The sequence below is a fragment of the Lepidochelys kempii genome, chromosome 6 (assembly GCF_965140265.1).
Source record: "Lepidochelys kempii isolate rLepKem1 chromosome 6, rLepKem1.hap2, whole genome shotgun sequence".
Taxonomy (NCBI): domain Eukaryota; kingdom Metazoa; phylum Chordata; order Testudines; family Cheloniidae; genus Lepidochelys; species Lepidochelys kempii.
Window position 1 is genome coordinate 10281821 of NC_133261.1, and position 14823 is coordinate 10296643.

At 64.2% G+C, this 14823-nt stretch overlaps 1 protein-coding gene across 1 annotated transcript; it reads left to right on the forward strand.

Moving 5' to 3' along the window:
- Positions 1-245: 245 nt before the first annotated feature.
- SLC5A2 (solute carrier family 5 member 2) lies at positions 246-14505 on the forward strand. The gene is made up of 16 exons (XM_073350413.1): positions 246-284; positions 1633-1770; positions 5256-5327; positions 7299-7403; positions 7500-7559; positions 7949-8053; positions 8190-8295; positions 8412-8492; positions 9000-9229; positions 9357-9492; positions 9630-9737; positions 10347-10497; positions 10599-10767; positions 11675-11890; positions 12170-12329; positions 13763-14505. Exons 1-16 carry the CDS (start codon positions 261-263, stop codon positions 13981-13983), a joined length of 2082 nt encoding a protein of 693 aa, XP_073206514.1. The 5' UTR covers positions 246-260; the 3' UTR covers positions 13984-14505.
- Positions 14506-14823: the final 318 nt, after the last annotated feature.

Sequence of the window (14823 nt, forward strand, 5' to 3'; positions counted from 1 at the left end):
ACGGGTGTGGAGAGGCTCTTAGTGCTGCCATTGGGGCACCTGTCAGTCAGTATTGACTGCCCGCTGCGAAGGAGCTCTGAGCTCTAGCAGTTAAAGTCACGGGTGGTTAGGACCTTGGGGCATCCGTCAGCCTAGCCCGGGCTGCCTGCCGCGAAGGGACAGTGCGTCCTAGCGGTTAAAGTCACGGATGGTATAAACGGGCATAGCTGGCACCTCACCAAACATCCTTGGCCGTCGGCTAACAACACCCCATCACAGAGATGAAGAGATGGAAGGATGTGTGGGTGAGTAGGTAGGGGATATAGGGATGGGTGGGTGGGTGAGTAGCTGGGTTTGTAGAGGCTTGGAGGGATGGATTTTTGAGTAGTTGGGTCCATAGGGAGATGGAGGGTTAGATCATTGAGTCCATAGGGAAATGGAGGGATGGGTAGTTGGGCCCATAGGGGGATGGAGGGTTAGGTAGTTGATCCGTAGGAGGTTGGAAAGATGGGTAATAGGGTCCATGGGGGGTGGAGGAAAGGATAATTAGGTAGATGGGTCCATATGGTGAGGGAGGGAGGGAAGGATAGGTTGTTGGATCCACAGGGGAATGGAGGGAGGGATAGCTGGGTCCATAGAAGGATGGATGGAGGGACGCATGGATGGGTAGTTGGTCCCACAGCGGGATGGGTAGTTGGCTCTGTAGGGTGATGGAGGGATGGGTAGTTGGGTCTGAAGGGTGATGGAGGGATGGATAATTGGGTCTCTCGGGTGATGGAGGGATGGGTAGTTGGATCCAGAGGGGGATGGATAGTTGGGTCTGTAGGGGTATGGAGGGATGGGTAGTTGTCTCTGAAGATTGATGGAGATATGGATAGTTGGCTCCATAGGGTGATGGAGGGGTGGAGGGATGGGTAGTTGGCTCTGAAGATTGATGGAGGAATGGGTAATTGGCGATGTGGAGGGATGGACAGGTAGTTGGCTCTTAGAGGGATGGAGGGATAGATAGATAGTTGGGTTAATGAGGGGCATAGATACATACCTAGAGGAGGGTGTAGAGTGATGGATAGACATGTAGGTGGCTCAGCATGAGGATGGATGGAAGGAAAGCTAAATCAATCTTCTGGAGCCCTCCTTGCCTGACTCCCCCTTTGCCCCCTCCCCTGTGACAACCCTCCCATGGCAGAAGCCTCCTCCCCATCCCCTAGGAAGCACAGGGTAGTAGGGGGCACTCACCAGCAGTGCACGTTTCTGCCTGGCTCAGCTCAGCCTCACTCTGCTTCTCCTTGGAGAACACTTCAGCTGGCTCAGAACATGGGCTCTGCTCCACCCAGCTACCAGGGAACGGTGGGGCAGAGACGGCAAGGGAAGGAGGAGGGACAAGGCTAATCGCACTCTAGAGACACCCCTGCTCTGATACTAGCCACTGGCACATGGTGACTCAACCCAGAGCCAGTGCCTGGCCCAACAATGGGTCTGGAATCAGGACTCCTGCGTTCTGTCCCCAACTCAGGGCGGGACTGGGAGTCAGGATTCCTTCATTCTAGTCTACTTCCCCCCTCCCCGCCGTCTCTGGGTTGGTTAATCACAGATCCAGCCCCATGACCAAGTTTGCTATTAACCATCCCCGCTGGCCCCTGGGGACCCTTCCAGGAGGTGTCATTTCGGTTCAGGGAGAGAGACCGCAACAGTATGGAGGGGGTGCCACAGTCCAGGGCCGTCATCAACAACCCGGCCGACATCAGCGTCATCGTGGGCTACTTCGTCCTGGTCATCTGCGTAGGGCTCTGGGTAGGTGAGCTGGGGACACAGCCCTTTGCCCCAGTCCCCTCTCTCCCACCCCCCAACACTGGGCACCAGGGGTAGAAATTGCACAGGGTAGAGACCTGAGCCACTCTTCTGGGACCCAGAACCACCAGGCGGAGAACGAGAACTGACCACCCCAAAATTAGACCCAAAACTTGAGTCAAGGACATCCCCATATACACCCTGCTATCCAGCCATCTATCCACCCATCCCCATATACACCCCTCTATCTATCCCCCATCCCCATATACACCCCTCTATCTATCCATCCATCCACTCATCCACATACACACCTTGCTATCTATCCACCCATCCCCATAAACACTCTCTATCTATCCCCCATCCCCATATGCACCCTGCTATCTATCCCCCCATCCAGCCATTCCCATATACACCCCTCTCTCTAGCTGTCCATCCATCCTTTCCCATACACTCCTCGCTTTCTATCCCTCTATCCATCCCCATACACACACCCCATCCATCCTTCATTCCCCAAACATACCCCTCTTTCTAGCCATCCCCATACACACCCCTCTGTCTATCCATTCATCCCTCCCCGTACACACCTCTCTCTCTATCCCTTTATCAGACTCCATAGGCACCTCCCTACCTATCTATCCACCCTAATACCCAACCTTCTATCCATCCAGCCCCAAGCAGAGCCCGCTCTTTATCCAGCTACACAACCCTCTGTCCACCCATCCATCCCGCTGCTCACCCCTCTCTCCATCCCCATACACACCCCTCTAGCCAGCTGTCTATCCCCATACACACACACATCTACCTATCTCCATACACACCCCTCTATCCATCAGTCTCCAGAACCCCCCCACACTTATCCATCCATCCCAGAATCAAGCATCATCACCCAGGAACTCAGTCTCTGAAACTTGAATTTCCATCTCAACCCTAGCATGTCTCTGTTGCTGGCAGATCCCAGAATCAAAGCCCAGGGCTCGACCCTGGAAATCTGACCCCAGAACTTGAACTGTGGCCCGGGAAGCCCATCCACAAAACAGTGGGGCTCAGAAGGGCCTGCGGCTGAGGCCCACATCCACAGAGGACTTAGATGCCCAAGTCCTAGTTTTAGGCTCCCCTGAGATCCACAAAACTCTCACTCGGCTCCCACCCAACACCTAAGTCATTGTAGTCGAAGTTTCATACCCGCCGGAGTTTCTGCCTCGGGGCACATGAGCTGCTGCCTCCCTCTGGGTGTCCAGGAGGACACGCATTCATGCTACCCACTGGGCTATGCTGATGTGGGACCCCCTCAGTCCCTCCTGGTACAGCTGTTCCACAGTGCCTCAGTGAAGGAGTGGGTACAGCCAGGGGACTGGCCCCAGGAGTCTCCCACCTCCCAGCTGGATGTCCCAAGCACCAGCCCACAGAGTTCTTCTCAAGCTCTGGCCTGCTGTCTCTCTGGCCCAGGGACTCTTGTTCTTTAAAGCCACCACGGAGGAGAAGCTGAACCAGGAGAGACCAAGGGAGCTCGCACGTCCGACTATCCCATTATTGCTCCGTGGCTTCTCTTCAGGCAGAAGGGGGAATTGAACCAGGAGCTTCCACAACCCAGGCTGAGTGCTCTAAGCACTGGGCTGGAAGTCGTAAGCTGGGCACCTCCTCCTGTGGCTGGTTTGTGGGGAGCGAGGCAGGCGCCCAACTCATTCTCACAAGGAACAACTGAGATACCAAAGCTGCCCGACCCCAGGAGAGGGATTCCCAGCTCTGGGCCGCTGGCAGAGCGAGGCGCCTCTCTGCAGCTTGGACTAAGGGGGCAAACTGCATGAGAGGGGCAGGACTTAGGACCTCCCATCTCCCACTGCCTGGCTCAGCTGGCTCCCTGCCTAGCACGCCTAGCACCCATTCATTATATAGGGAGCCTGGCGCCTAGCTCAGGCTTTCTGGATCCCAGTGTTGGTCCAGTGATTTTTCTCAGCACCTAAACATTAGGCGTTCCTGTGCCGAGCACCATGATGCCTAAGTCCCTTTGTGGAGCCAGACCTTAGAACCCAATAATCTCATGTGATTGACACGCCTAGAACACAAGTCACTGGCATGATTGATGTACCTAGAACCCAAACCGCTAGGATCTTGGATGGGGCTGTCCTTGTTCCACCACTCCCATGACATTTCTGTCCCTTCTCCCGCTTATCACTCCCTCTACTCCACCCCAGGAGGGTCCCATCTCACAGTGGAAGGGCTGGTGGGGCCTCATCCCGGCTGTACAGTTGGTTTTTTGCTCTTCTCATAGTCTTAGCTCTTTGATCTCAGCTCCAGATTGGGCAGGGACAGGGGAAGAGGTTGTTAATTATTACTGGGAAGTACATGGTCCATGCTCATGAGGCCTGTAATGAGGTGTTGTAAATTTAGCAGATTAGTCAGGGAGCAGAAATGTACGGCGTATGCCCCCTGCATCACTTTGCCACACAAAGTCCCCCGACCGTTGACCCATGGCTTTAATAAGTCACTGCGGCCCCTCCAACTAGCCAGCCCCATCCCCTCACAGCCCCGAGTGCTGGATCCTCCCCCCGCGGACACCTCAGCTTGCTGCAGTACATGGCAAAGACCCAAAATGATGGGACACACTAGAATTACTCAGGCAAGACACATGCACGGCAGTGGGATTCCTCACTCAGTGCCAGGCTGGCTCACAACTGAGGCCCATCTAACTCAGCCTCCAGCAAAGGAAAATGTGACACACACACACCCCCCCCCGCAATATACATCTCAACCTGGTCTCTAACAGGGACCCCCCTGAAGCCTTGCGGCAGGAAGCTGTGTCACCAACTCTGGCTAGTTTCAGCCACTGAAATACCCAGTCCCTCTTTGAATCTTGGCCCCCCACAACTTCTGGTGGCAGGCAGTTCCGAAGGCCGATCACGCCTCGGGTGAAAGTGCATTTCCTGCCTCCTTGTGATTGACTCCAGGAGCTCAATCTATTTAGCGAAACCAAGAGCAGGTTAAGGGGTGGGCTGATCACAGTCTGTACGTACCTCCATAGGGAACAAATCATTAATACGGGGCTCTTTAGTGGACGAAGGTCTGACACGACCCAGTGGCTGGACGTAGGCAAATTCAGCCTGGAACTAAGGGGTACGTTTTTAAGAGTGTGGGGAATTAACCATTGGAACAGCTCACCCAGGGCTGTGGCTGATTCGCCATCGCTGGGAAGTTGGTGCCCCAGTTCAGCCAGGAACGATTTGGGGCAGTTCCCTGGCCTGTGCTACCCGGGAGGTCAGACCTGGCCGGCCTGAGAATCTCTGAGCCCCAGGTCAGTCACTCTCCAGAGGAGATTTGCTCCAGCCCGCTGAGCCGTCCCATCGCCCTTCTCGGAGCCTGGCATCCCCAGACAGAGCTGGGGGGGCTCACCCCGTGGAGGGAGACAGAGCTGGCGGGGTATCTCTGAAGCTGGGGGAGAAACCCAGCATCCAGCCCATGAAAACGCCCTCCTCCCGCTCTCGCCCCTGCAGTCTATGTGCCGCACCAACCGCAGCACCATCGGGGGTTACTTCCTGGCTGGTAGGAACATGGTCTGGGGGCCGGTGAGTATTGCAGTGGGGGCGGGGGAGATAGACAGACAGACAGATAGATGGGTGCGTATGGGGCTAACCGTCGATCTCGGGAACGGATTCAGAGATGGATTTAGGGAAGAGGGTTAATACTTGACCCTAGAAGCAACTGGGGTGAGGATGGGGCAGTGTGGGGCGGGGCAGGGGATTGATGTCAGGGGGCCCATAGCAAGGGTATGAGGTTGAGTGGCAGGGGGTTGGCGTTAGGGGCAGTGCCTGGGGGCAGGGGGTGGCATTAGGGGCAGTGCCCAGAGGCAGGGGCTGGCATTGGGGCAGTGCCCAGGGGCAGGGGTTCGTGTTAGGGGCAGTGCCCGGGAGCAGGGGGTGGCATTAGGGGCAGTGCCCAGGGGCAGGGGGTTGGCATTAGGGGCAGTGCCCAGGGGCAGGGGGTTGGGGTTAGGGGCAGTGCCCGGGGGCAGGCGGTTGGGGTTAGGGGCAGTGCCCGGGGGCAGGGGCTGGCTTTAGGGGCAGTGCCCGGGGCAGGGGGTTGGCATTAGGGGCAGTGCCCAGGGGCAGGAGGTTGGGGTTGGTGCAGTGCCCGGGGGCAGGGGGTTGGGGTTAGGGGCAGTGCCCGGGGCAGGGGGTTGGGGTTAGGGGCAGTGCCCAGGGGCAGGGGGCTGGCATTAGGGGCAGTGCCCGGGGCAGGGGGTTGGCATTAGGGGCAGTGCCCGGGGCAGGGGGTTGGCGTTAGGGGCAGTGCCCGGGGCAGGGGGTTGGCGTTAGGGGCAGTACCCGGGGCAGGGGGTGGTGTTAGGGGCAGTGCCCGAGGCAGGGGGTTGGGGTTAGGGGCAGTGCCCGGGTGCAGGGGGTTGGCATTAGGGGCATTGCCCGGGGCAGGGGTTGGCGTTAGTGGCAGTGCCCGGGGCAGGGGGTTGGGGTTAGGGGCAGAGCCCGGGGGCAGGGGGTTGGCATTAGGGGCAGTGCCCAGGGGCAGGGGCTTGCTTTAGGGGCAGTGCCCAGGGGCAGGGGGTTGGGGTTAGGGGCAGTGCCCGGGGGCAGGGGCTGGCTTTAGGGGCAGTGCCCGGGGGCAGGGGGTTGGGGTTAGGGGCAGTGCCCGGGGCAGGGGGTTGGGGTTAGGGGCAGTGCCCGGGGGCAGGGGGTTGGCATTAGGGGCAGTGCCTGGGGGCAGGGGGTTGGGGTTAGGGGCAGTGCCCGGGGCAGGGGGTTGGCGTTAGGGGCAGTGCCTGGGGGCAGGGGATTGGGGTTAGGGGCAGTGCCCGGGGGCAGGGGCTGGCTTTAGGGGCACTGCCCAGGGGCAGGGGCTTGGGCTTAGGGGCAGTGCCCGGGGGCAGGGGGTTGGCATTAGGGGCAGTGCCCGGGGGCAGGGGGTTGGGGTTAGGTGCAGTGCCCGGGGGCAGGGGGTTGGCATTAGGGGCAGTGCCTGGGGGCAGGGGGTTGGGGTTAGGGGCAGTGCCCGGGGCAGGGGGTTGGGGTTAGGGGCAGTGCCTGGGGGCAGGGGGTTGGCATTAGGGGCAGTGCCTGGGGGCAGGGGGTTGGGGTTAGGGGCAGTGCCCGGGGCAGGGGGTTGGCATTAGGGGCAGTGCCTGGGGGCAGGGGGTTGGGGTTAGGGGCAGTGCCTGGGGCAGGGGGTTGGGGTTAGGGGCAGTGCCCGGGGGCAGGGGGTTGGCGTTAGGGGCAGTGCCCGGGGGCAGGGGGTTGGGGTTAGGGGCAGTGCCCGGGGTCAGGGGGTTGGGGTTTGGGGCAGTGCCCGGGGGCAGGGGGTTGGGGTTAGGGGCAGGGGGCAGGGGGTTGGGGTTTGGGGCAGTGCCCGGGGGCAGGGGGTTGGGGTTAGGGGCAGGGGGCAGGGGGTTGGGGTTTGGGGCAGTGCCCGGGGGCAGGGGGTTGGGGTTAGGGGCAGTGCCCAGGGGCAGGGGGTTGGGGTTAGGGGCAGTGCTCCGTGCACCTATCCATAGCCCAGTCCCTCTCCCTCCGGCTATGCTGCAGGTGGGCGCGTCTCTCTTTGCCAGCAACATCGGCAGTGGGCACTTCGTGGGGCTGGCTGGCACCGGTGCCGCCAGTGGCCTGGCTGTGGCCGGCTTCGAGTGGAATGTAAGTGATTTCGAGTGCCCAGAACTCCCTCCCCCCCCATCACCCCCTCCCTGACCCCACTGCCCCTCCCTGACCCCTCTCCTCTCTCCCTGCCAGGCTCTCTTCGTGGTTCTCCTCCTGGGATGGCTCTTCGTACCTGTCTACCTCACTGCCGGGGTGAGCATCACACTGGGTATAGGCTGGGGTGGCTGGGAGCCAGGACTCCTGGGTTCTATCCCAATCCTGGGAGAGGAGTGGGCTCTGGTGGGTTAGAGCCGGGGGCTGGGAGCCAGGACTCCGGGGTTTTATCCTCAGCTCCAGGAGGGGAGGGCAGTGGGGTCTAGTGGGTTAGAGCAACGGTGGCTGGAAGCCAGGACTCCTGGGTTCTATCCCAACTCTGGGAGAGGAGTGGGGTCTCGTGGGTTAGACCGGGGGGCTGGGAGCCAGGACTCCGGGGTTTTATCCTCAGCTCTGGGAGGGGAGGGCAGCGGGGTCTGGTGGGTTAGAGCATTGGGGGCTGGGAGCCAGGACACCTGGGTTCCATTCTGTTCTCCCTTTACCTGCAGGTGATCACGATGCCCCAGTATCTGAAGAAGCGATTTGGGGGCCGGCGAATCCGGATCTATCTGTCCATCCTGTCCCTCTTTCTCTACATCTTCACTAAAATCTCAGTACGTAATTAATCCTCTTCCAGGGGGTGGGCAGGAGCACCGGCTGTGGGTGGTGTTCCTGGCTTCTCCCAGCAGGGGGTGCTGTGTACATTGGCCCAATGCTGAGACCCCCCCATCCTGTATCGCCCCCCCGTAGGTGGACATGTTCTCGGGGGCTGTTTTTATCCAGCAGGCTCTGGGCTGGAATATCTATGTCGCTGTCATTGCCCTGCTTGTAATTACCACCATATACACTGTGACAGGTAATGGGGATGCATCTGGGGTGGGGGCCCAGGGGCTGCTCCAGCTGGGCCCTGGAGAGCGGGGGGGGGGAGTGCAGGTGGGCACCGTTTCACCCCACCCCTTGTTGCTCTCCCAGGGGGGCTGGCAGCCCTGATGTACACCGACACAGTGCAAACCTTCGTCATCATTGGGGGAGCCTTCGTCCTCATGGGCTTTGGTGAGTGAGATCCACCCACTGCTCCCCCACGGACAGGGGCAGGAATTGCAGCTGAAAGGAAGCCGCCGGTGCCTCCAGACCCAGCAGGGAGTGCTGTAGGGAGTGAGGAGGGGGTGCCAGTTGTGGGGGGCTCCCGGTGCCTCCATACCCAGCAGGGGGTGCTGTAGGGAGTGGGGAGGGGGTGCCAGTTGTGGGGGGCTCCCGGTGACTCCAGTCCCGGCAGGAGATGCTGTAGGAAGCAGGGCGGGCGTCCTGACTGGGGTGGGGGGGGCTCCTGGTGACTCCAGTCCCAGCAGGAGATGCTATAGGAAACAGGGCGGGCGTCCTGACTGGGGTGAGGGGGGGCTCCTGGTGACTCCAGTCCCAGCAGGGGGTGCTGTAGGAAGTAGGGAAGGGGTGCTGGTTGTGGGGGCTCCCGGTGACTCCAGCCCCGAGTTCTCCCAGATGTTGGGGGCAGGCTGCCGCGGTCACTCTTGGTCACAGTGACCCCTGTTGGTTGCTTTGCAGCATTTCACGAGGTGGGGGGCTACCAGGGGCTCTTTGACAAGTACCTGGAGGCCATTCCCAGCAAGACCCTCTCTCCAGCCCCGGCCCTGTACAACATCTCAGCCACCTGCTACCAGCCCCGCCCCGACGCCTTCCACCTCCTCCGCGACCCCCTGACGGGAGACCTCCCCTGGCCAGCGCTAATCTTCGGCCTCACCATCATCTCCACCTGGTACTGGTGCAGTGACCAGGTATGGGGGCGGGGAGTGGGGCCCGGGGCCTTTCCCCTCTGGGGGCGCCGGTTCCCATCCAGCCCCAGGGTGGGGACTGGCTGGCTCAGGGTGTGGGGCCTGCCACGGGGGCATTCCCTGTTCACAGGTGATTGTGCAGCGTTGCCTAGCGGGCAGGAGCCTGACCCACGTCAAAGCCGGCTGCATCCTCTGTGGGTACCTGAAGCTGTTGCCCATGTTCCTCATGGTGATGCCAGGCATGATCAGCCGCATCCTCTACCCAGGTACGGTGCTCCTCACCTCACCAGGAGATAGTGACGGCTGGGTACCGCTGCCCCCTGCTGGCGGGATCCCAGCTGCCCCGTGTCTTAGCCCCCTGCCTCCAGGCCTGGCCGCCCAGCTGACCCCGTTTTCTCCCCAGACGAGGTGGCCTGCGTGGTGCCAGAGGACTGCAAGCGGATCTGTGGCACTGAAGTCGGCTGCTCCAACATCGCCTACCCCAAGCTGGTGGTGACGCTCATGCCTGCTGGTAAGCAGTTGGAGCTGGCCCCCAATGCCTTAGTGCATTGCTAGCGGGGCGCCGGGCTGCAGGGAGCGGCCGTGGGACTCAGCAGGGGGCGCTGTGCTGCAGTGGGTTGGGGGGGCTCAGCAGGGGGCGCCGGGCTGCAGGGAGCGGGCGGGGGGCTCGGCAGGGGGCGCCGGGCTGCAGGGAGCGGGCGGGGGGCTCGGCAGGGGGCGCCGGGCTGCAGGGAGCGGGCTGGGGCTCGGCAGGGGGCGCCGGGCTGCAGGGAGCGGGCGGGGGGCTCGGCAGGGGGCGCCGGGCTGCAGGGAGCGGGCGGGGGCTCGACAGGGGGCGCCGGGCTGCAGGGAGCGGGCTGGGGCTCGGCAGGGGGCGCCGGGCTGCAGGGAGGGGGCGGGGGCTCGGCAGGGGGCGCTGGGCTGCAGGGAGCGGGCGGGGGCTCGGCAGGGGGCGCTGGGCTGCAGGGAGGGGGCGGGGGCTCGGCAGGGGGCGCTGGGCTGCAGGGAGCGGGCGGGGGCTCGGCAGGGGGCGCTGGGCTGCAGGGAGCGGGCGGGGGGCTCGGCAGGGGGCGCTGGGCTGCAGGGCAGGGGCCATATGACTCTCTGTCGCCCCCTACAGGTCTGCGGGGGTTGATGCTGGCCGTGATGCTGGCCGCCCTGATGAGCTCCCTGGCCTCCATCTTCAATAGCAGCAGCACCCTATTCACCATGGACATCTACAACCGCCTGCGGCCCCGGGCCAGGAGCAAGGAGCTGCTGATTGTGGGCAGGTGAGGGTGGGCTCGGGGCACTGTGCTGCGGGGAGGGCTGTGCCTCTGAGCTCCCTGTGGGCCCAGCCATGCCCCTGCCCCTCACCCTGGTCTCTGGGCAGGGTGTGGATCTTGTGCATGGTGGCCATCAGCATTGCCTGGATCCCAGTGGTGCAGGCAGCGCAGAGTGGGCAGCTCTTCGATTACATCCAGTCCATCGCCAGCTACCTGGCGCCACCCATCGCCGCCGTCTTCTTCCTCGCCCTGTTCGTTAAGAGGGTCAACGAGCCCGTGAGTGCCAGGGGACCCAGGCATTCGGAGATGGACCGGGGAGGGGGAGGGAGGGACCCAGGTGTCCGGGGATGGTGAGAAGGGGCCGGCGGAGTGGGGAACCCAGGTATCTGGAGATGGGGAGGAGGGGTCAAGGGTGGGGGAGCCGAGGGACCCAGGTGACCGGGGATGGCGAGAAGGGGCCATTCTTCCTGGCAGGGGTTTTTATTCCCTTCCCCCAGAATTTAAGCTGGCGGGACAAGGCCTCATGGGCATCTCCTCTTCCTCTGATGCTCCGCATTGGGCTGTCTGGTGTCTCTGAGTCTGGCCCACTCAGCTTTGGGCTGCGGGGCTGTTTTGTTGCTGTGTACACGGCCGGGCGCGGGCCAGGGTCTAGGAGCCTGCGGGGTCAGAGGGTCCCAGAGCCCGGGCTCCAGCCCGACCCCAGACGTTTACACAGCAATGTACAAATGCTTCCGCAAGTCTACACACTAACCCCGCCGACCTTATTTAACAACGCTAACACACGGGGGGGAGGCTGGGGCCCAGCTGTGCGGGCCTCAGTGTCCAGCTGAGCTCCAGAGGCCTTGGCCCGAGCTGACACCCGGTCTGCCGGTGTCCACAGCAGGCAGCAGAAGGAGGGAGGGAGAGAGGGACCCAGGCTTCCAGGCAGTGGGGAGGAGTGGGGGGAACCCAGTGTCTAGGCAGTGGAAGGATGGGGGAGGGGTGGCATGGAGGGTGTGGGGGACCCAAGTGTCGGGCACAGGGCGGACGGACGGGGGGGGGGGGGGACCCAGGCGTCCGGGGAGCGGGAGACCAGGGGAGGGTGGAGGGGGTGGGGAATGCGCATCCCCGCCGTGGGAGGATGAGGGAGCGAGGACTCAGAAGCCCAGGTGACACCCCCCTCCCCCCGCCTTTCTCCACACAGGGCGCGTTCTGGGGGCTGGTCGGGGGGCTGCTGATGGGCCTGGCCCGTCTGCTGCCTGAATTCGCCTATGGCACTGGCAGCTGCACCTTCCCCAGTGCCTGCCCCCGCCTCGTCTGCGGGGTCCACTACCTGTACTTCGCCATCATCCTCTTCCTGGCCAGCGTCGCCCTGGTGGTGGGGGTATCGCTTTGCACCCCACCCATCCCTGACAAGCACGTGAGTAGCCCTTGGGAGTGGGGAAGGGGGATGGGAGCCAGGCGTCCGGGACAGCTGCACAGGGCGCTCACCCTAGAAGAGAGAGACCAGGGTGGGGAAGAATGCAGGACAGGACCACAGGGTGCTCGCCCCTAGTGGAAGAGACAAAGTGGGGAAAAGGGACCCAGGTGTCCGGGACAGCAGCACAGGGCTCTCCCCCCTAGGGGGAGGGAGCAGGACGAGGAATGGGACCCAGGCACCCCAGTGCAGCGTGCTCACCCTGCAACCCCCCATCCCCAGCTACACCGGCTGGTGTTCAGCCTGCGGCACAGCAAGGAGGAGCGCGTGGACCTGGACGTGGAGGAGGAGGAGAAGGAGGAGAGGAGGAGGAGGCAAGAAATGAGGCGGCAGCAAGGAGTGGCCGTGAATGGGGCTGTGGAGCACGTGCTGGAGGTGGAAGGTGGGGCTCTAGAGGACTCTGGGCTGCAGGGGGTGGGCGGGGGGCTCAGCAGGGGGCGTCACGCTGCAGGGGGCAGGCGGGGGGCTCAGCAGGGGGCGCAGTGCTGCAGGGGGCGGACGGGGGGCTCAGTAGGGGGCGCTGGGCTGCAGGGAGCAGACAAGGGCTCAGCAGGGGACGCCGGGCTGCAGGGAGTGGGAGGGGGGCTCAGCAGGGGGCGCTGGGCTGCAGGGAGCGGGAGGGGGGCTCAGCAGGGGGCACCGGGCTGCAGGGAGCAGGCAAGGGCTCAGCAGGGGACGCCGGGCTGCAGGGGACAGGCGGGGGGCTCAGCAGGGGGCGCAGTGCTGCAGGGAGCGGGAGGGGGGCTCAGCAGGGGGCGCTGGGCTGCAGGGGGCGGACGGGGGGCTCAGTAGGGGGCGCTGGGCTGCAGGGAGCAGACAAGGGCTCAGCAGGGGACGCCGGGCTGCAGGGAGCGGGAGGGGGGCTCAGCAGGGGACGCCGGGCTGCAGGGAGCAGGCAAGGGCTCAGCAGGGGACGCCGGGCTGCAGGGGACAGGCGGGGGGCTCAGCAGGGGGCGCAGTGCTGCAGGGAGCGGGAGGGGGGCTCAGCAGGGGGCGCTGGGCTGCAGGGGGCGGACGGGGGGCTCAGTAGGGGGCGCTGGGCTGCAGGGAGCAGACAAGGGCTCAGCAGGGGACGCCGGGCTGCAGGGAGCAGGAGGGGGGCTCAGCAGGGGGCGCCGGGCTGCAGGGAGTGGGAGGGGGGCTCAGCAGGGGGCGCTGGGCTGCAGGGAGCGGGAGGGGGGCTCAGCAGGGGGCGCTGGGCTGCAGGGAGCAGACAAGGGCTCAGCAGGGGATGCCGGGCTGCAGGGAGCAGGAGGGGGGCTCAGTAGGGGGCGCCGGGCTGCAGGGGACAGGCGGGGGGCTCAGCAGGGGGCGCAGTGCTGCAGGGAGCGGGAGGGGGGCTCAGCAGGGGGCGCCGGGCTGCAGGGAGTGGGAGGGGGGCTCAGCAGGGGGCGCTGGGCTGCAGGGAGCGGGAGGGGGGCTCAGCAGGGGGCACCGGGCTGCAGGGAGCAGGCAAGGGCTCAGCAGGGGACGCCGGGCTGCAGGGGACAGGCGGGGGGCTCAGCAGGGGGCGCAGTGCTGCAGGGAGCGGGAGGGGGGCTCAGCAGGGGGCGCTGGGCTGCAGGGAGCAGACAAGGGCTCAGCAGGGGACACCGGGCTGCAGGGAGCGGGAGGGGGGCTCAGCAGGGGGCGCCAGGCTGCAGGGAGTGGGAGGGGGGCTCAGCAGGGGGCGCTGGGCTGCAGGGAGCAGACAAGGGCTCAGCAGGGGGCGCTGGGCTGCAGGGAGCAGACAAGGGCTCAGCAGGGGACGCCGGGCTGCAGGGGGCGGGCAGGGGGCTCAGCAGGGGGCGCTGTTCACATTCTTTCTTGCACCAGGCCCCCCAGTAGGTCAGCCCCAGGGCTGCGTGGGGCGCTGCGTAGCCTGGCTCTGCAGCCTGGGGGGCGCGGCGCAGCAGGTGCCGGAGCCAGGTGTGGACAAGGAGGCCGAGGAGACACTGCCGGACATCACGGAGCAGCCAACCTGGAGCCGGGTCGTCAACCTCAACGCCATCGCCATGATGGCCGTCGCCCTCTTCCTGTGGGGCTATTACGCCTGAGCCACTGCCCGCACCCCCACCTCTGCCATGCGGAGCCCCTCCCCCGGGTCTGAGCCCCACCGCAGGGAACCCACGGCAGCTTCTGCCTCTGCCACGGGGAACCCACAGCACCTCGGCCCCCCACTGCCGCCAAATAAACCCTTTTTCCCTTCCCCCGTTCCTGTAGCCCCCACCCCCGCCCCCACTGCACCCTCTGTCCAATGTGGCCTCTCCCTGTGGTGGGGTCCCCTCTGCCCTATGCCATCGTCCCCCTCCCCCCCCGGCACTGTGCACCTCAGCTGTCAATGAGCGGCTTGTGTACACCCCTTCCCCCACCCCCAAGGTATTCTCTGGGGGCTCCCCTCCCGCCCAAACCCAGTGCTGCGACCACAGGAAGAGGGTGGAAATGGGAGGGGGACAGCATGGCCCCCAACCTCTCACCGACCCCCCAGCCCAGCCTCCCACCAGGTACCCCCCATGAAACTCAGGCTGGGAAGAGCGTGGAGGGAAAGCAATAGACAAATAAATGAATGGGAAACTCCAGCCAGTGTTTGCTTTTCTGGGAGGGAGCTGGCGCCCCCTAGAGGGGAAAGGCCCCGGGTCCCATTCCTCACCCCCCAGAGCCAGCCAATCCCCTAGCCCAGGGCCGGATCACAGCCAGCGCCCCGTAGAGGGGAAAGGCCCCAGGCATTCTCCATCCCCCTGAGCCAGCCAATCCCCAAGCCCAGGGCCGGATCGGAGCCAGCACCCCCTAGAGGGGAAAGGCCCCAGGTCCCGTTCCCCACCCCCCCGAGCCAGCCAATCCCCTAGCCCAGGGCCGGATCGGAGCCAGCACCCCCTAGAGGGGAAAGGCCCCAGGTC